At 44.7% G+C, this 21982-nt stretch overlaps 1 protein-coding gene across 2 annotated transcripts in view; it reads left to right on the top strand.

Annotated features, from left to right (window-relative positions):
• INO80E (INO80 complex subunit E) overlaps positions 1 to 21982 on the top strand; it is a 173636-nt gene that overhangs the window by 135139 nt on the left and 16515 nt on the right. The window contains exons 6-7 of one of the 2 annotated variants that reach the window (XM_085618781.1): positions 1042 to 1156; positions 8621 to 8764. In XM_085618781.1, the coding sequence (XP_085474907.1) occupies positions 1042 to 1156; positions 8621 to 8764 (259 nt within the window). The remainder of the gene's footprint in view (positions 1 to 1041; positions 1157 to 8620; positions 8765 to 21982) is intronic. The other variant, XM_085618782.1, reaches the window with a different exon arrangement.

Below are 21982 nucleotides of genomic sequence, written 5' to 3'. Positions count from 1 at the left end.
TGTTCTTAACCTCTTAAATAAGACAACAAGGTGCTTGTTGCCTACGACAACAAGGTGCTTGTTGCCTACCTTGTTCACATTTTTATTTAATGAAACTGCAATGGCAGCATCATTTTATTCACCACTATAACAAAAGGCAAGAGGACAGCAGTCATATTCACAATTTTGATAGTCTGAAGGATGATTGTTACTTCATTTTATTATGTTGTTTCAAGATTAGTATAGTGCAAGCTAGTCGCACGATCTACTGATTATTTCTACCTTTGTCAAAAAATATATGTCTGACTTATCCTTACTATGACAAAAAGAACCAAGATCATTGCTTTATTGCTCACAATTGTTAACATATCTTTAAAGTCTCAAGAAAAATGGCGTAGCGAACTGAAAAATCTCACCAGTGCTATTTGTTCTTTTAGCGTTGTTTGAGAAATTGAGCTAAACACATCGAAAAGTATGTCTCGTAGCAACTAGAATGCAATAAAAGGTTTGCAGATCATTGTGCGTGTCCATATGCTTCATGATATCCTAAAGGCTCCTAGAACTCCGATGCTGAATAGTGGACGAAATGTCTAGACACTCTTTGGTATTCGGGTCATAAAAGTAAGGTTTTAGATTTCATGTACCCAGTGTAAAAGCCACAAACCCCTGCCCTGCAACTTTAGCTTACTGATATCTTCTCTGTCCCCCATATTATCAGCACCAGACTACAGCCAATTATTCCTACAAGCCTGTTTTGCAAAAAGAGTAAGCTGTTCTCTTCCTCATGCCATTGTGTTACTTGCTCGTCAGATACGGTCAGTAGTTCTGGCCTTATCTTAATATTTGACAAACCATTAATCATGAATGTACCTTGGAAGTAATTTTAGAAGGTGCAAACTTTTCAAAGTTGGGATACAAGTGGCAGAAAGTATTGTGAAGCAAATTGCATTCATGGACTTCATAGTACAAACAGCATGTCAGCTTAAAACTGCTGCTTGTAGCTTCATGACATGTTAACTGCATAAATTGCTAATGATGCGTTTATTTCTCTATATTTTTCAGGAAGAGAAGTCCCCAGCTGGGAAGTGCAGCCTCGCCTTCCTCTAGCCTGTCATTACAGATGTCAGCGGGGTTTCCCTTACAGACAGCCGGGGCACCATCGTCTTACCTAAGCTCTGTGAGTATCCTGATATGCCAGGTACATAAAAAGATTAACTGCCTTAGGTGGAATACTTGGAGAGTCGGATGTGACATCCCATATGGAAATGCTCCGACCATAAAAGCCTGATTCACAAAAGGTAGGGAAAATAATACTGCAATTTTCTCTCATGGTATCCTTTCTTCATATAAAGCAAATGTAAAGGTATTCTGAAAAATGTATAAAATGTCTGCCTGTGTAAAAGGCTCCCCAGGGAAATCTGATCCAAATGTGCATTTGCATATTTACCTTCCACCCCCACCGAAAAAGCCCGTTTTTGCCTGACACCATCTCGCATCTGCCCTAGAAAGGAGTCGTATTTTATGCGTTTGCAGGGTGGGAAATTAGTGCAAGTGTATATCAGTGACCACAAACCTACTATTTTTCTGATTTTTTTTTTCCTGAGTAAGTCATCTTCCCCATTAATGTTCGCTTGTCACTCATAACTATGCAGTTTCCCCATATTTTCTGAAACTTCTTTTTCCACTGTAGCTGACTTCTTCTCATTCTTCTGTCAAATACTGGGTTAGGAACAGTGATTCAGCCTCGAAAATCATTTTAAAAAATGGTCTTCTGAGCTTTCTCAAGTATCAGACTCCTAGTCTGATTTATTCTTACGTGGTACATCAACCAGAGGTTCTAAAATTCAGGAATAGTCTAACTACATGTACACTTATCTAAACCCAGATAGATTGCTTCAGTTGCCAAATTATATTCCTACTCGAGGGGTGCCTAATGCATATTTTGCTGTTGACCTACAAATTAGTAGCTGTTAACGTACTTTTTACAGTAGGACCCCACTCCCACGGAACAGAAAGCAATATGCCGCAACTTTAAATTTGTGACGCTGGATGTTAAAGCAAAAGGATGAAAATATGTGTTTGCAGATCATGTGCAATGGTTGTATTCCATCTACAAAATCAGGATTGGGATTTGTGCTTATAAATACTTTTGTGAATCTGACCCTACTTGACAAAAAATGGGCTCTGTAGTAATCACTGGAAGATTTCAGTTTAACATACCAGCATCGAACATGACCGACCTACGTTCATGAAAGAAACATTGCTGTGTTAATGCAGGGCTTGCAAATATTGTCCGTGGTATTATCAGTTATTTTTATTTGAGTCCGATTCCGCACCTTTTGAATATTCCACACGCATAAGACTGAATCTGAAAACTTTTCAGCTGTACTTCCGTGCTAGTAGGTGGCACCATGCAAATCCTCACTGATGCCGTTCTGTTCCAATTACGCGCGGAGCTTATATAGACGCACACTGTCCGTTCCTTTCTGTCCCCACCACCAGGCACGGAACCAGAGCTGCCTTTTGAGACACTTCAACAAATCAAAAAAATGTCACTTTCCAAACAAAAGTTTTTACTCTCTGTAAGGACTGTCGCAAACAAATATCTATGACAGATCCTCATCAGGGTTGGTGGGGGGGGGGGTGGAGAAATGTTTAAGGGTACAACTCTAGATGCCTACAGTGACTGCATGTCGATGATCCCGGAGACCATATATGGCTGCAAGACAAAACTGTCGCCAAGCACAGGAAGAACCTGTGGCGAGATGGGTCCAAGTCAGAGTGTCGGTCCTATTCTCAATCGCGAATTCGCAGGAGTCTATCCCGAGGTTGGTTGTTACGCTCAAGTCTTTGGCTCAGTTGAAGAAAAAACATAGGAATTCCAAGCAGGACTTAGACCCCTTACCTCCTTCACATACTCCTGAGAATGCATGAGTTCATCACCATGCCTCTTGATCTCACTCCTGAAGTTAGTCAACGATGGAGCCTGTCTGGCAACTTGTCCTGCCACAGCCCAATTTTCCAGGGTTGTCAGCGACACTGAGGCAGATCAAAGAGTTCTGCATGACCCTTCTCGGAATCTTCGGATCCTTACCAACTCCCTCTGTCAAGCTTACGAGCCCTAAGAAGCTGAGGGCCTTCTATCTGGAATAATGCCGAAAGGTTTTTCTGCCCCAGTTGGACCCTTTGAATCAATCACTGGATTGCCTCAGCTGTTTCCCTTACTCCACCTCCCTATAGGGAGTCCAGACAAGTGGAGACCTTTCAGAAGAAGATATTTCTTCCACCAGCTCGGCCCCCAGGTCCTTTAATGCCAGTTGCCTTCTGGGCCACTACTCCCACTCTCTTTGGGATCCAGTGCCTCATGACGTCGCAGATGTTCTGGGAGAATTCCAGCCAGTTATGACCCAAATCATGCATGATGGCCATGTTACAGCCAAGTTCACACCTTTGACGGCACTTGCCTCTTTGGGAACAAGACAGATTCCTCTCTGAAGTGGTTTAAAGACAGCAGGGCCACAGCAGGCTCCCTGAGCGTATCTGACCCCCCTCTCCAACTGCAACAGCCCCATCGTTCCTTTCATGGGTTTCGGCAGAGGCACCCCATACCCCTTGTCACTTTAGCTTCACCTAGGTGCATCGCCACTTCGTCACTTCTTAGGCAAGGCCTTGGCAGCCACGACTCCGCAGACAAGGTCAGTACACCACTAAGCCCCCTACCCACCCTGCAGTCCCACTTGCCAAACCCCTTTAGCGTGCCCATAGTAGAGTCCAGCCACACTGTTGGCAGCAGGATCCAGTCATTTTTCCTGGCTTGGCAAACCATAACCTCAGACAGGTGGGTCATGCAGATAATCCAGACAGGTTATGCCTTACTCTTCATTGCCATGCCGCCACAACTTTCAGTGTCCCTGGTACAACGGAGGACCATCTGTCCATTTTACGGCAGGAAGTGAAAGTCCTTTTGGCCAAAGGGGCTGTTGAGAGGGTTCCTACACCTAAAGTGGGTTGTGGTTGTTATTCCCGTTACTGTCTGGTCTCAAATGAAAACAAAGGCCTTCAACCCATTTTAGACAGGTGCCCTCTCTCCGCCTGCCTCCAGCAGAACTAATCAAAATGCCCACACTGGCTCAGGACTTGTCTGCTCTTGAACGGAAAGGGGAATGGGAGCACACTGCCTCTCATCCCAACTCAGTTCACCACATTGCATTCTAGTAAATGCCGTACGCTTACTTCAAAGTTGCTGTCGTTTTTCACCAAAGTTAACACAGACCGTGCTGTTCTCTCTAGACACATGTTTCTGGGTTTAGCCCTTCAGTAGATTTCAGAAGTAGTAAAAAGCGCAGAGAAGTCCTATTGGATTTCTGAAAATGCTGCCCAAGTCTTCACAGGTCACAGTACCACTCACAGGCACAAAGGTGCATCCCAGGAGAGCTCGTCAGCTCAAGGGAGCCTTTCAAACAACTACAGGGGTCGGAGCACACTGCTTCTCATCCCAGCACACCTCACCCCATTCCACTCTGGTAAATGCAGTACGCTTACTTCAAAGTTGCTGTAGTTTTTCACCATATTTGGTGCAGATAGTGCTGTTATCTCTAGACACGTGTTTCTGGGTTTAGCCCTTCATCAATAGATTTCAGAAGTAGTAGAGAGAAAAGAAAAGTCATCTGGAAGTGCTGCCCAAGTCTTCACAGGCACAGGATCACTCACAGGCACACATGTATTCCAGGAGAGCTTGTCAGCTTGTTGGCTCAAGGTAACCTTTTAAACTGAAAGGGGGGTGGTAGCACACTGCCTCTCATCCGAGCACAGTTCACCCCATTGCATTCTGGTCTGCTGTTAACCCTGAAGACTGAATGGTGGCCTGGATTTGCAGGATGCCTATTTTCATATACCTGTCCTGCAGGTCCATTTGCGCTACACACGGTTCATTTTGGAACAGGAGCATTTTCAGTTAGCTGTGCTCCCCTTTGGGTCTCACGTGTGCCCCTTGGGTGTTCATTAAAGTGATGGCTTGTGTTAGCAGCACACCTTCGAAGGTCAGGGGTCCAAGTCTTCCTCTACCTCGGCGACTAGCAGTCGAACGCAGGTTTTACCCAGGTAGTCAGTCAACCTCAGACCACGGCAAACCTCCTATCATCTTTGGGGTTCATTATCAAAGGACGGAAGTCTCACGTGACTCCTTCTCAGATGCTCCTCTTAATCTGAGCCATTCTGGACTCTGTCTGGTTTCCAGCATTCCCATGTAAGGAGACTCAAGGACATTCAGGCTATAACGCCAATCGTTCAGCCTCATTCCTGGATCTCAGTGAGGTCGACTCTGAGGCTGCTGGAACTGATGGCCTCCTGCGTGTAGTGCGTGTGCAACACACCAGGTGGCATATGTGGACTGTGCAGTGGGACCTGAAGACTTAGTGGGCCCAACATCAAGGGAACTTCGCCGACCATGTCCAGATTTTGTAGGATACTTCAAAAGATCTGCAGTGCTGGTTACTGGATCATGATTGGGTGTGTGGCAGACCCCTCACCCTATGCCAACCACAGCTGACAGTGTTGACCAATGCATTCCTTTTTGTTTGGGGACGTCCACTTGGTTGAGGTAGAGATCAGAGGTCTCTGGTCTTCGGCAGAGTCCTGGCTCCATTTCAAACTCCTGGAGCTGAAGGCCATTCTCTTGGCATTGAAGGCCTTCCATCTATCCAGCAAGGGGGGCTAGTACAGGAGCTTATGGACATCACTACCACCATGTGGTATTGAAATAAGGCTGGATGGGGTCACAAACCCAGTGCCAGGAGGAGTTGTGTTTCTGTAATGACTGGACCATCACAGGATTTTCCTGCTTGTGACTCCCTGGCAGGATCGTTGAATGCCAGGGCGGAGGAGCTCAGTCGCTGACACTTAGCAAATCACGAATGGCAAGTGCATTCGAAGGTGGCACGTGGTCTGTTCCATGAACAGGGAGAACTTTGACTATATCTATTTGACTTCAATGAGAACCTGTGATGTCAGCAGTTCTGTGAGATGGAGTTTCCAAAATGTATCTTGCTAGGCATCATGTTTTGCCTACAGTGGAACTCAGTTTTGTCCATTTTATGCTGATCCTGGTATAATACTACAACATGTCCACAACAGGCTCCGTAATTCTTCAAAGACTCCCCTTGTTCCATGAATGACGGTTTAATGCTGGTGCCACTGTAATTCATGGGGTGTGTCCAAAAGGAACCTTGGAATTCTTGCAATATGTCCAAGGGAGATCCTTGTGCCAGGACCATTATAAAGCCTAGAATGACCACCGTAATCTTCACCAGAGTCACCATCCCCTTAATCTCTAAGTTTCCCTCTCAACCTCACCTCCCTCATTCAGTCACCTTCATTTTCTTGTGTGTCACCTCCATGTTCTCAACATCTCTTACCCAACTCTCTAACACTGTCTCACCAATTCTTTTTTATTATTCCCAAACTATTGTTTCTGCCTCACTTCTCATCATTGATATGCTTCTCATTGCTCTCTGAAATCGCTCTTTCCCCCTTTCTATTTATTCGTGGTTACTTTTTTAGCCATCTCCTCCCAGTAACCCATCTCCACACTCCTCGTATCTTATCTCAATCTTCACTTCTAATATTTCATCTGCTTACAAGTCAAACGTGGTTTATTTTTCTTCTTCACCCTACTTTTGTTTTAGTCCTTATTCTTTCCTTTTGTAGTTTGCCTTTTGTAGCTCATGTTTTACTTTTATTGTTCAGTCTTTCGCTGCTTCCCATTTTTTCTCATTCTTTACCTTTGTGTATTTTCTTCTTTCAGTCTCCTCCCTTTCCTGGCCTCTTTCTTGTCTTCCTCTCCTTTCCTTAGTCTTCCTTTATCCTCCTCCCCTTCCTTTTACTTACCTTTCCTTGCTACTTCCTTTCCTTTCGATGTTCTTCTTCCATCCCCCTCTAATTCCTTTTACTTAACTACCTTTCATATCTCCCTCCACTTCCTTTCATTGTTTTAGTTCATATCCTTTCCTTCCCTCTCCTCCTTTACCCATGTGTCTCTCCTTCCTTCCCCCATTTTCTCTCCTTCCTTTATTCCTCTTTTTCTTCCTTACTTCATTCCTCTTCTCTCTACCTCCTTGTTGGTCATTCCATCCCTCCTATCCCTTTTCCCCCTGTCCTTACATTCCTATCTCCCTCCCCTTCCACGCCTCTTACTTCTAATTCTTCCTCCCTCAGTTGCCATACTTTTCCTGTTATTCCTTCTCATCCTGTCCTTCCTTCCTCATTGTCTCCCCTCCTTTCCTTCTCACTGCCTTTCTGCATCTCAGTATCCTTCTCTATTCCTTTCTTGCTCTACTTTTCTCCTGTCTTTCCTTCCTTCTTCCCTCAGAGGCCAAATAGGCCCAGCAGCACACTCTAACCCTCCCAGTCTGGCTGCAGGAGGTGGTGGTGAGTGCACCAGTATCGGTGTTTATCATAATTTCCTTGTAAAAAGGATAGCTGTGTTTGTAGTCACTCAGTGTCCGGCATAGCTTCATTGCGGAATGTGTGCCAAATCCAGTGTTCGGGCTGGCGTCAAAGAAGGAAGAGCAGCCAAACCTGTGTCAGTGTCCAACATGATTACATTTAAGGAAGAGTATCCATATTAGTATTAGTGTCCACAATAATTCAGAAGAGGCAATCCTAGGACCAGCATCTCTTTCAGAATTTCTTTTCAGCAGCGCTCCTATGAAGAGGGGTGGCCATGTTTTTATCAGTCCGTGCCAAAAATTGCTGCAGTAAGTAAATGGAGGTACGTTTGTACTGCAATCGGCCCATCTCGTTCTGGTAGGGGAAGGGCAGCTATTGTTGTTCTTGTGTCATTCTCCAACTTGGCTTCATGGCTGAAATGACGGCTATCTTTGTTTTGTGCATTGGTTTAGGAGAGTTGAATTTATGCGCTATTTCCCTGTTGTAGTGCTTATTGTTTCAGTGGAGGCTATATTCTGATTATGTTCTTTGGCCAGTATGCATGTTCACTTAATAGATGCAATTGTCTGGAGTAATGCCACACAAGCTAAGAGTATTGAATATATGCAATGGCACTATAGCACCCAGAAATTAGTTCTGCAGCTTTCAAGCTGATCTTCCCATCCTGTATTATTATACTTTTTTGTTGATTTTTTTATTGCTTAAAACGTTTTCCTTGTATTTGATTTGGGTTTACATAATAAGATTGGACCAGACGGCCTGTACCTGCTAGTTTTACATACTTCCTGTGATTGCTGTGAGCGATGAGCGACTGACAGTCTGCTGGATTCCATTGATTCCTCAGAGCATTAGTGTGAGAGGAGTTTCCATTCCTCTAATGTGCCCAGCCAGAAAGAGTGTGATGCTTCTACTGTTTTTGTCTAGGCCTCAAAAGTAGCCCAGGAGTGCAGGGTACAGTGTGGGAGTATGTGTGCGTGTAAGCCAAAAAAAAAAACGTAAATATATCTTTACATATATACTCTCTTGAATGCAGTAGATGGCTTATCACAAAAAATGAATAGGGCAGAGGGTAGATTGACCCTCGTCTTCATTGCTTATCATATGCATGTATGCTTCATCTGTCATCTTTTTGTTGCTGTTCCCTTCCATCCCCTTTTTTGCTTTGCTTTTTTTTCTCCTTCCTCCCTCTCTCCAGATGACATCACCACCTTACGCCCAGTTCCCCACTGAGTACCTGGCTCCTGTACCTGGCCTGAGCAGTGCTGGTCTGAGCACTTCTAAAAGCGAGAAACCTCGGAAAGAGCGGAGGCCCAAAGCACCCAAAGCTAAGAAACCCAAGGTACTAAAGGAAGGCCTGGAAAAGAGTTGGATGAGACGGGGCCTGGGAAAGAGGCTAGACAGGAGGGGATTTCCTGGGTGAAAGTTGGGAAGCTGTGGTCAGAGAGAAAGTAGGAGAGGGCTATGTAAGAGGAGTTGAGAGGAACAGAAAGGTAGAGAAAAAATCAGCATGGGTAAAAAGACACGGAGTCGTCAATCATGTCTTTTTTCCCCAGGTTTCTGTAGTCCTACAGGTCTCACTTGCTCAGACACATGCAAATGTGACTGGTAAAGAATTATCCTAGGGACAGGAGAGGAACAAGGTTCTCGGTTTGGCCTGAATGGGGAGAGGAGGAAGACATAAGACTGTGGACTGACAAGGCAAGGCAAATGGTCAGAGTATAGAAGTGGGGGGAGACTGCAGTTCAGAGGATGAGGATTGAAGAAAATATTTCTCATGGGCTCAAGGTTGGAGGAGGAAGGCAGGTTCAGAGCGAAGAAGAGGCGAAGATGATTTTGAAGAGAAAAAAAGATGCGAGGCAAATAAGACACCTGGAGAAGGGTATGAGGAATGCAGTGTTCTTAAAAGCTAGAGATTAGGAGGTTAGGGGAGGCTTAGAAGTGACTTATCACATGCAATGACCTTGGATTAAAAGAAAGGAGGAACAGTTGGTTAAGGAGAACGAGTGAGGGAGAGCCTCTGGGAACTGTGGCTTTGGGAGGGATTAGAGTAGTTCAAATTGGTCAGTAATGTGTCTGAAGAGAGTAGTGAGGAAGTGCCAAGGATTGGGCAAAAAGAAGGTTGTAAACAGAGCAGGAGACTCAGTGAGTTCTTTCTATCTTTAGAACTCCACAGATTCATGTTCTTCAATCCCAGGCATTAAGATGCCAGACGTTTGTATGTAAATGTACAACCTATTGCCCATTCCGTTCAAAGCTTTGTTAGGGAAAGAAGAAGCTAGAAAACAGTTCTAAATTTGTAATGGATCACTTCTACTATGGGCCACAGTACAGAGTCTGAGGAAAAAACAAAGGTCAATTCCATTTTGCTGCTTATCTAATATGGAATGTTGCAAATATATTTTGGCCCAGTCCATATAAAGAGTTTTGCACCAGGGGATGAGAAAAAATATATTGGGAAACGTGTATAACTCGTTCTGTTTTGGTTCTAAAGTTTTAACTTTTGTGACGGAGATTTTTAAGAAAGAACTCCTATCCAGGAATAACGTTTAAAGACAAGAAATATTTTAGCGCAAACTAAAGTTGCATTATTTGTGTTTCGATCATTGTCCTGTCTTCTGCCTTGAAAAGCTTTTTTAAAAACATGTTCTTCGTTTGTTATTAAATAAAATGCGCAAAAATGGCTTTTAATCATTTTGCTCAATATCACCCTCTTCATTACATGCTGTTTACGCCATTCCCCAGTACAAATTGTGTTGCAAACTTTCAAGAATATGCACTAAAGTATCTCAAGTGTTTTTACTAACCTATTTAAAGATGGACTATAATTTTGGAGAGGTCTATTTTTAAAAGTTGCTTTTACTCATCATTTATTTTTTAAATGTCCACATTGTAATACTTTTGCTACAGCTTCTTGTCCATGTTATGTCAAAAGTAGGCCTTTTTTCGAAGTTGGGCCGATTGAAGTCTGGACTCAAGAGTAGGTCTATAGCACTGCAGGTTGATAGCAGACTAGTGTATCCTGCTCAGTGGTGTAAACAGTTGTAATTAGTAGTGGAAGGTCATCAGCAAATCAATGTTGATAATGTGCAATCAGTAGTCCAGTTTTCACACTATGCCTGTAGTAGGCCAGTTCTTTGATGGCAAGTGATCAGTAGGCCAATTACTAGGCCTGGGTTGAGGTTGGGCAGATGGAGCAGATCTATGTTGATGATAGATCTGCAGTCGGTTTCTATTGACGATAGGCTAGCTTTATGCCAGTGTTGGCAGTAGGCCCAGTGGCCACAGTAGGTCAACATTAAGTATTTGTCTGTGGTAGGACAATGTTGATTGTAGGCCAACAGAAACCTAATTTTTAATGAAATCTAATGTTGATGGCATTTCAGCAGTAGGCCAATGCTTGTTGGCGGTGTTGTAAATAGTAAGTCATTGTTGACAGTAAGTCAACACTGGATCAACATCAAATTGCCAATTATGGTCACCTGTTGAGCACCATTGAGTTTTGATAAACAGTAACACATTGGTCAAAGTTGACAGTAGGCTAAGTGTAGTGCAGCATTGAATGATTTTTTTATTGGTGGCTCCGCGTTGTGTCGCGGAAAAGTTTCTCCGAAGAAAACTGATGTCAGTGTGCCGGGAGAGACTTATATGACCTCGCTGACGTCACGTACGTGGACGACAGTTCGGGGTCGTGTGGCGCTGTCCCCCGGTGCACAGAGGTACTGCTGCAAAGTTTTTTCCGGATCCAGTCTGACGCCTGGGGATATTCTAAGTTAAGGAATCTGCGGCTAGACAACGTCTTCACCAGATAAATAGTTACCGAAGGTAAGTAACTCGTACTTCAGGTCTACATTTTGAAGTGAGATGGGTCGAAACGAACTACAGTATGTTTTGTCTTTCCCAGGTATGGGGATAACTATAATTGCGGCCTCCAACATTGCAGTTGGGATCGCACCCGGCTCTGAGAACGTGTTAAAGATCCATTTCAGGAGTGGTGCCACTACCGAACAAAATGTTTTGTAAAAAGCTGAGCTAAAGCCATCTGGGCCCGGGGATTTTGCTAGTTTTAACCAGGAGAATGCCGCAGTCACCTCCTCAATCCTGATTTCACCGTCTATTTGTTTGGTTTGCTTCAGGGTCAATGTGGTCGACTGCACGTCAAGCAGGGACCTTTCGCTCCCTGCACTATCCAGTGTTTGGCCCAGATAGAGGTGTGCATAAAAATCTTGAAGGGCTTTGGCTGTTTCAATGTCCTCCGACAGTAGACCCCCGTCCTGGTCGTGTATTGCCAGGACACCTTACCTCTGCTTGTTCTCACGTACTTTATGTGCTAGAAGGCAGCCACACCTATCCCCCCACATAAAAGGAGTGAAGTAGATGAAGGGCTGCGTACTCCGCTCGATCTAGATCGATCGCTGCTAATTATGATCGCAACCCCGAGAGTTAGCGCCATATTCTGGGGGCTCCCGTTCTCTGGTGAATGTGCTCTAGTTTGCGTATCTGCTGGGAGATGCCCTCTCTTTTCTCATTCCGGAGTGCATTATCTGCTGCAGCTATCACAATGAATTGGCCGCGAGTAACCGTTTTAAGCGCCTCCCATAGTGTTGCCATGTGTATTTCTGGGGTGTCATTGTGTAGGAGATACTCCCCTAGAAAGCGGTGAATTTGTGTCACCACCACTGGGCGTTGCAGAAGCGTATCCCTTGGGCGCCACTGTCGGAAAGGGGGTTGCATAGGGGGAAACAACAGTGTAACCGCCAACGGACCACGATCTGAGAGCATGGCTGTGAGTATCTCTGTGTCCACAGCAAGAGTGTGGAGGTCTTCAGTGCCTATGAGATAGACAAGCCTGGCATATTTTTTATGTGCATTAGGGAAAAAGGAATATTCCCTGGCCTGAGGTTGAGCAGTGCTCCAGAAATCTATCAGCCCCCGTTCCCTCAATCAGGTTGACCCTGTGTGGACAAGGCACCAGCCTGTCCATGTCGTTGTGCAGACCTGTCTAGGGTATTGTTAAAAACCAAATTGATATCCCCCCCCTAGTAGGATTTTGCGCTCGTCCGTGCCTCCGAAATTGTCATATGGAGGAATTTCTATTGTCCCTCATTCGGTGCATATATCGACCCTATAATCAGTGTGTAACCCCTCAGTGTGAATCTGTAGGTGAGAAGCCTTCTGTAGGATCAAGAGGCACCATGAAGAAGTCAGTATATGAACGTAGGCTTAAAGAGGTATTTATTAGTAAGGAGTTAGAGAGACCCCATCCAGCACTCAAGCCTCGCAACGGTCAACTGACCAGTAGCTGGCTGACCAAGGCAACCTCCAGGTTCCACATTCCATGGTGGTAACCTATGAAGCAAGAACTCAACACAAGACACTACATCACCCCCCCCCCCCCCCCATACCAGCAGAGAATAAAAATCACAAACCGCAACATGGTAGAACAGTGAAGGAAACATTGCAAAATAAACTCAGGGAACACACTGCAAACAGAATAATATAGTAAAGAAAACATGTCAAAATAAGCACAACGAAATGATGTGACAAATCTGGCAAATTAAACTTAGTCTTGTAATTTAACAGACCGCCTTGCCACCCTGCGAGGCCTGGGAACCCACTCTTGTGATGATGAACTTGAGGCTGAATTAGAAAACCCAGTAGCATTAGTGGGTTGACATCTGGCCACCCTGTTCAAGTTCCACACCCTGTGGTCACTTGTTTTGTTGGCATTCTTAAAAACCTTTCACCTTGAAAGGTTTGCTGAACATAGAGTTGCCTTTACTCAAGCGAGGATATCTGATTTTAACCCAATACCCAACAGACACAACAGTGTTCTTGACCGCTTTTCGCTTGTCAAACCATCGCTTCCTCTTTTCCATGACCAGTCTTTCTCTCCCTCTCCCTCTCCCTCTCCCTCCCTCTCTCCCTCTCTCCCTCTCTCCCTCTCTCCCTCTCCCTCTCCCCCTCTCCCTCTCCCTCTCCCCCTCTCCCCCTCTCCCTCTCTCTCTCCCCCTCTCTCTCTCCCCCTCTCTCTCTCTCTCTCTCTCTCTCTCTCTCTCCAACCTTCCACACCACCAACATTGCCGTCAACTAATCTGTTCGCAACCCCTTTTTCTGAACAAGTGGAATGGAGTTAACCCTGTTGATGAATGCGGAGTAAACCTGTTCTCTTTCACTTTTCTCCTCATGGCCACCTCCCAGTTTGCTCCTGTCGCAACAGCCTGTTGCAAAGTCTCCTTTAACACATTAACAAACCTCTCAACAACACCATTGCTCTCGGGATGGTAAACCGCCGCCTTCATGTGTTTGATCCCCTTGCAACTCAAAAAGTCTTCAACCAACCTTGAGGTAAATTGTACCCCATTATCAGAGAGCACAGATAATGGAAAACCTTCCCTCTCAAAGAGATCTTCCAAAAACTCAATAACAACTGTGGACTCTACCGAGTTCACAACCTTAATCTCTGGCCACTGCGAGTGCATGTCCATGCAAACCAGAACATACCGATCTCGTGTATTCAGCTTTACTGGACCCAAAATGTCTATAGCAATAGCAGACCATGGTTCATTAGATTGGTCCCTCAACACCATGGGTTGCGTTTTACATTTCAACACTTTATCGCTGCACGTAAACTCTGCACAGTTCCTAACTTCCCTCTCAACATAGACATTCATGGCTGGCCACCAATAAACCTCTCCGATCCTCTATTTTGTTTTGACAATCCCCATGTGGCTGGCATGGGCACTCAGTAACTTTTCCCATAGGGCTCGAGGGGGAACCAACTTGCTACCCCTCAAGAGAATACCATCAACAAATGCTAGTTCCTCTTTGACCTGCCAGAAACCTTTCAAATTTTGACAACAATCTTTCTTCTCACACCATCCTTCTAAAACCATCTTTTTTAAGACCTCATCCTTGGACAGCAGCTCCTTCCATTCGAGTTCGGAAACAATCCCATCACTAATCGCACACACATCAAACTCCTCCTCAAGCTCCTCTCCTCCAAATCGTTCACACTCATCAGACACCTCATGATGCACATCACCCGACCTAGACAAACAGTCCGCCAGAGTGTTACTGGCCCCAGGAACATAAGATACAACAAAATCAAACTCCTGCAGTGCCACCACCCACTTTCGTATGCGGTGGGAAACAAAGTCAATACCTTTCTTGGTAAACACCTCCTTAAGCGGTTTATGGTCTGTCAAAACCTCAAACTTACTTCCACAAAGTAATTTACGCAACTTATGAATGGCTCAAAAGATGGCAAGAGCTTCCCTCTCTGCCACAGAATAATTACATTCAGCTCCCCTCAATGGCCTAGACATAAACAATATAGCTTTTTCTTCTCCGTCAGAGCTCTGGAAGAGCACGACATCTAAGCCCTTAGAACTGGCATCAGTCCTCAAATAAGAATCACCCTTCAGGTCAAAACGGCCTAGATCAGGTGCTTTGCTCAGACAGCATTTAAGGTTCCGAAAGGTTCTTGGCCTTAGACCAAGAAAAGTCACAACCTCAGAAGATCTGTTAAATTTCCAGTCACACTGGCAAAGTTTGGCATAAATTTGTGGTAAAATTCTGTCATGCCCAAGAACTTCACGAGCTCATCTTTATTCTGAGGGACCCTAAGCTTGCAAATGGTACTAACCAAAGAAGGCTTGTGTCTAATATCGCTCACTGACACTACATGTCCCAAGTACTCAGTCTCAGACACATCGAACCGGCATTTACAGCTCTCAGAGCTAAGCCAGCGTCACACAGCTTACCCAAGACCACTCTCAACCTGCTGATATGCTCTTCGTTGTCAACCCCAAACACAAGAACATCGTCCTGAAATAGTTTCACACCATCAACACCTTTCAATATGCGTTCCATTACTCTCTGAAATACTGAAGCGGCAGAAATCAGACCAAAGGGCAGCCTCAAACATTTGAAGTTGCCGAATGGTGTAACGAAGGCCGTAAGATCTTGAGATGAGGAGTGCAATCTGACTTGGTGAAAGGCCGAAGTTAAGTCGAGAGATTTAAAATGCCTTTTGTTACAGCACCAGGCTTTATTTTGATGTAATGCATGTAATGTTTGAGGCACCCCTACTTACTGTCAAACACCTCGGGAAATTCTTTGTCCCAAGACTTCCACCCAGCACCTACTTGACTGACAGAAGACAGCTCCTTTAGGCAGACCGAGGAACTCTCATTGGGATCAAGGAACACATGCAAATCACGTTGATGGAACCAGCTTATTAGAGAGTACCCCTTCATGGACGAATACACCTTTCCCGGAATGATCCTTCCCTTAAAATCAATTGTTCCCAAAAAATAACTTAGAAGGTCAATGATCTCACCACCATACCCTCTTGGCTTTATGTCTTGTTTCATTAAGTTAACCCTCTTTATTAAATACTGATCAAAAAAGACTTTGGGAATTAAAGTCACCTTGGCACCTGAGTCAAAGAGCATCTTAATTGGCGCATCATTAACTAAAACCACCTCTATGGGACCCTCGCTACTAGAGCCATTGACCTGACAGATATTTACTACTTCTAGTTCAAGAGCATCTTCATATAGATCCACTTCCCTAACCTTTTTTTTTTATCTCTACTGGATCTACAACATTTCGCAAAGTGACCCTTCTGCCCACAGGCACTGCACGTTACCTTCCAGCCCGGACAGTCCTTGAAGGTTGCCACATCTAAAACATTTCCCATAGAAAGGACTTTGAGGAAGTGGGTCTGTTCTCCACCTTTGCATGTGTCTTACTTCTAATAACCTTTTCTTTATCTATTTTCAACACACTACCCTCACTCTTAGCCAGGGGCACATTCTTACGAATCGTTTCCTCACAGGCTTTTGAATGTTCATGTGTCTTTGCAATAGTGAGTACCTCATGCAATGAGGGTTAATCCTTTTGCCATAAACTGTCTCTGGCTTTATCGATACTACAACCTAACATGAGTTGGTCTCTGAGTTGCTCCTCTAACGATGCCCCAAAGTTACATGTAGGAGCTAACTTACGAAGTTGAGTAATATATTGTTCCACCGATTTTTCTTGCCTTTGCATCCTCCTGCAAAAGTGGTACCTTTCAAGAACAGTGCTCACCTTCGGCAAAAAGTGAAGATCCAACTTTTTTATGCAAATTCCGAATTCGTTCAAACCTGAAGTGTCACCATCTGAAAGTTTGGGAAGATTTTCAAATACTTCCTGACCCTGAGAACCTAAACAGTGCATTAAAAGCGAGGTTTTCCTCTCGCTAAGAGATGTCCCACCCACCCTAGCATAGTGAGTAAACACTTTCTCCACTTCCACCAGGGTAATACCGGTTCACCAGGTGAGGACAGAAAAAAGGGGGGGGTGCAGGAACATTTCGCATTTTATTAAAAGCATTATCTTAGTTTTCTTATATGACTCAAAAATCTCACCACCAAACTGCTAAAATGCACTAATGACAAAAGAAATACCTCTTAACCAATAAATGAAAGCGTGTATATACACAGAAAATCCCCAAGTGCTTAACAGACCAAGCTGTGTAAGTAAATACCAAGACAGACACTTAGTAAACTTTTTAGACAGTCATATGGTACGAAAAATTGTGCGCGTCTGCGCAGACTCACATGAGATTGTGAGCACCGAAGAAATGTCAAAAGAGGCTGTGCGCATCAGCGTTGACTAACCCAATGATAAAGAAATGAATGGCAGGCAAAGCTGTGCGCCCCAGCTCAAACTTACTCGAAGACTGAGAGAATCCTGCACACGACGTGAAGAATATAAATTGGCAAGGCTGTGCGCGTCAGTGCAAACTAAGCAAGTAATTGCTGTGTGCATCAGTGTTGAAGTAAACTGTATGAGAAAAAGGGGCTGTGCGCATCAGCGCACACAACATGAAGACAGATTGTGATCTGAGGGACATTGAGAAAGGCTGTGCGTGTCAGCGTGCGCTACGTGAAGAAGAATGGTTACAGGCCCAATCCAAGATGGCAGCCTGACGCTTTACGCAGGCGTAAGACATTGTGAGGCTCCGGCTTTGAAGGGCAGTACTCACCCGCATCACTAGTGCTTGTGACGTGTGTGAAGCCTGATGTCAGTGCATCACTGCTCCTCGTGGGCTAAGATTTCACGCGCTTGGAGCTGCGCGCGGCTACCTGTTGTAATTGCTGCAATTTGAGGAAAAGGGCAGCGTGGATAAACCGGAAGGCAGCTCTCTGCCAGCTCTCATCTGCGGTACCAGTTCTCACTCGTGGCGGTGGAACAGCAGGGTAGGTGAGTTGAAGATGCAGTGTGTTGGGGTCTCACTCCGACGCGTAGGCTTCTCAAAGTTTCCAGTCATCGCCAAATGTAGGATGGAGAGGCACCATGAAGAAGACGTCAGGATATGAAGGTAGGCTTAAAGAGGTAATTATTAGTAAGGAGTTACAGAGACCCCATCCAGCACTCAAGCCTCGCAATGGTCAACTGACCAGTAGCTGGCTCACCAAGGCAACCTCCAGATTCCACATTCCATGGTGGTAACCTAGGAAGAAAGAACTCAACACAAGACACTACACCTTCCTTTCATTTTGTCCTCTTTCTGTACCACTTTACCCCTGAAGGTTTGGGACACCAAAATGGCCACCTTGCTGATTTGGTAGGGCATGAAAAGAACAATTGAATGGGGAACGCACAAGCCCTGAACCTATTGCAGTCTTTGGCTAGGAGGTGGGTCTCCTGCAAGAGACATATGTCTGCCTTTTTGCTTTCTAAATATGATGTTATTGCTCTGCGCTTTACCGGATTGTTCAGTCCCCTGACATTGAGGGTATGAATTCTAAGATTAGTAGGATGCATTACTTAGGATAGACAGCATGTCTGTTGAGTAGACCTCGGGAATTGGTTGCGCAGGCAGTTTTATAGCTCCATGGGGGGTGGTACTCTGAGCCCCTACATCGTGCCCTGTGGTGAAAATGTTAGATGAATGGAGGACCCCAAAAGTAACCCTTGAAACCCTTATAACAAAAACAACTAGATGAACTAATAGAATGTGCATAATCAGTCCTTTGGCCAGTCTTGGCGCCCAGGGAGTAAATATGGGGTCCATATTGTGGCCAATCTGCCGGCGCCCGCCCCGGGCTCTCTGAGGGACATGAGCCCTCTTGTTAAGCCTATCCATCCTCAGTCTTTGCCAATGTCGCCAGGATAGATTCCAGTGCCTCCTGTTGGTCCTTCACGGTCTCCGCCCCATCTGGCCTTCTCGGCTTTGGCTCAGAGCCTTGTCATCTCCATCTAGGTTGCTGCTCAACCTGGCCGGGGGGGCAAGGCCCTCCCGTCCCTGTTTCCTTCCGATGATTCCAGGCCCAGCAACTGGCATGCCTCAGAGGGGAAGTGTATCGGTTGGAACTTGCCACCCCAATGAAAAATAAGCCTGAAGGGGTTGCCCCAGGACTAATCAATATCTTGTTTGCAGAGATGTGTGGTGACTGGACGGAACTCCCTTCGTTTTTGTAGTGTGAGCGAGGCGAGGTCTTCACATAGTGACAGGATTTGGTCTCTGAATGTGATAGGATGCAGTGTCCGCGCTTTGCACAATATCTCCTCTTTGGTTTGGAAGTCGTGAACACAGACTAAAATGTCTGCCGGGGGGGCGTGCCGGAGCAAGGCAGGCCGAATCTGTGTGCTCTGTCCAGTTTAAGTTCTGTACCGAGAGGGTTATCGAGCACATGATTGAAGCAATCCCTCACTCAGGCAGGTACTAAGGAGGACAAGTGGTTTAATGCCGATTGCTCCAAAGCCCACCAAGCCCTTATGGATGCATTAAAAAGTGTACCTAGAGATACTGACCTGATTAAAACTCGAAGAAAAGCTTATGATTCAGCCTTAAAATCAAGGAAGGCTGCTTTAAGGGAGCAGGCATGGGACGATCTAACACAGGTACTCAAGCCGATAGTGCAAGATTTTGGAAAGTAGTAAACAGCTCCTTTTTGAAAGATAATAACACGGCAAGAGTAGAATGTGTAATTCCAGCCGACCGGTGGTTAGCCACTTTTTTAACAGATATATGCCGAGGTGAGACTGAACAAATAGGCCCTTCCTGGGTACCGAGTGCTTTACCACTCGATTTAGTGCTTGATGTAAAAGAGGTTCAGAAAAGGATTGAGGGTATGTTTGCCCGAAAAGCCCCTGGTCCCGACGGGATACCTGTGGACCTCTATAAGTCAGACCTGGGTATATGGGCGAAAAGTTTAACCGAAGTGTTCAATACGGCCATAAGGGTAGGTCAACCTCACTCATAGTCAACGGTGGTGATTTTGCCACTTTTCAAAAAAGGTGCTAGGGAAGACCCAGGCTGTCACCGTCCAATTTCTTTATTGGACTCTGCAGCAAAAATAATGGGCAAAGTAATTTTAGATCGCCTAACCACCTCGCTGGAAGAAAAGGAAGTTCTGTCAGAATTACAATTTGTTTTTTGGGGTATAGTGGAACAATGTATGAACCTACTCATGATCACCAGTAAATATACCATAGTCAAAAAAGGATGTATGTCTTTGGCTTTAATGGATTTAACGTCCGCTTTTGACAGGGTAAATAGGTCTAAGTTATGGCATTTGTTGGTAGAAATAGGGATGGACAGGAATTTAGTAAGCTTCTTACACTGGTCCCATCTTAATTTGACCGCCTCTGTAAGGTATAATGAGGATGGCTCTCTATCTAATGCCTGGAGGGTGAAAAGAGGAGTGAGGCAGGGGTGCATTCTTGCCCTGGTTTTATTTACACTTTGGGGGAAGTGCTGTCAAACTTGTGTCTAGACATCCCTAGAGTAGTTTCTAAATTAATCCCAGCACTTTTATATGGGGATGATGCAGTTTTAATTGCCAGGACCCCAATTGCTTTGAAATCTTTAGTTAACACGTTTATTGATTTTATGGTAGCGCTTGACCTTGCGGTCAATTTTACTAAATCTCATATAATGTCAATTGGTTACCAAAAAAGAGAGAATAAATCCCTTCCTTGTAAAGGAGGAGTGCTAACCAATGTGCCCACATATCCATATTTGGGTGTGTTATTTGATGAAAAGGGCACCTGGGTAGCACAGCGTGCTCTAAAGAAAAACACCTTGGCAAGAGCAGCTGGAGCCTCTCTGGACTTCGCAAGAAGATTAGGGAGCAAACCCATACAACCACTGTTGAAAATATACAATGAGAAATTCGTTGCTATGACAGTGTACGGTAGTGTGGTTTGGGGGTTACAAGGATTGCAACGAACTTGAAGGAGTAGAAAATAAACATTTATGTAAACTCCTAGCTGCTCCCTCTAGCATTCCAGCTTTTATTATACATGAGGAATTAAGGCAGGGCTAGTTGACAGAATATATTGCTGTAGCACCCCTGATATGGTGGCTAAACATTTGGTCCAGAGAAAAGCCAAATCTAACCCAGACTATTTTAGAGGACTGCATGAGATTAGATAGAGCTGCAGAAATTCCTTGGTTAAACTATATCTCATGGCAGCTTTCAGCCCTTGGACAACCAGAGCTATTTAATCAACCCAGAAAGCTGCATCATGAAGCTGTGAAAACTTTAAAAACACAATTCTTAATTAGGAGACAGCTGGATAGAGAACCAAATGAACTTAAGAAACCTACATGTAGATATTTTATGATTATAAGTTCTGGAATTTTAACTCAACCCTTTAGGTCTTTTGTTAACAATCTGCATCATCGCTTTCTTTTATATAGATTTAGATTTAACTGTATCCACTGCCTCCTAACTGTACCCAAAGGTTTTTCAAAGTTAGGTTCCTTGCAACCATGTGCATGTGATAATTTTTCTGACCAAGACTTAATGCACTTTGTTCTTTTCTGGTTTTTATACTGAGCTGCGAGCAAAATACATCCTACCACTTTTAAGAGATTGCTATTTTGCACAAGTAAGGCCAGCATTGATCTACCTACAAATGCTTTCGTCCCCACTTGTTTGCTATGGGGTCGCACGCTTTTTATCAGGGGCAATTTGTAAGAGAAATAATCTGGTGTTTTAACAATAATGACTCGGGTCGTTAGAATACGTCTCTTTTTATTGTGAATAGATTTTAACCCAGTGTAGTTTTAAACTCAAAATGTATGTGTTTTATGTAAAAAGTACTTTGGCCAGAACGTGGCCGAATAAAGTTTTATTTCACTTGACTTGAATCCCTCACGAAGCCGAAGAGGTCTCTTCTCTCTGTTTTGGCAGCGATTCCTCGTATCCTAATGTTGTTCTGCATGACCAGTTCTTAAGGTCCTCCAGATGGGACTGCAGGTCTATATGTTGGTCTTGGAGTCGGAGGACCTCCTGCTGTAGGGCTTCCACCTCCATGTCTCAACTATCCCCTTTATCTTCCAGGGCTGCCCTCTCTTCCCCAAGGGCATCCACATCTCTTCTGGTCTCTTTGATATCTTGCGTGAGGTCTTTCTTAACTTTCTGGAGGTCCTCCCGAAGCGCTGTGAAGAGCGACTCCAAGAACGCACGTGTCACTGGTTCCTATGTTGGGCTTTCGGTCTGTGTACGGGACATCTCCCCAGACGTGGGACCGTCCGCTGTCGGGAGATCGC

The sequence above is a fragment of the Triturus cristatus genome, chromosome 7 (genome assembly GCF_964204655.1).
Source record: "Triturus cristatus chromosome 7, aTriCri1.1, whole genome shotgun sequence".
Lineage (NCBI taxonomy): Eukaryota > Metazoa > Chordata > Amphibia > Caudata > Salamandridae > Triturus > Triturus cristatus.
The sequence above is the reverse complement of the archived record's forward strand: the minus strand, read 5'-3'. Positions and strand labels throughout refer to the sequence as shown.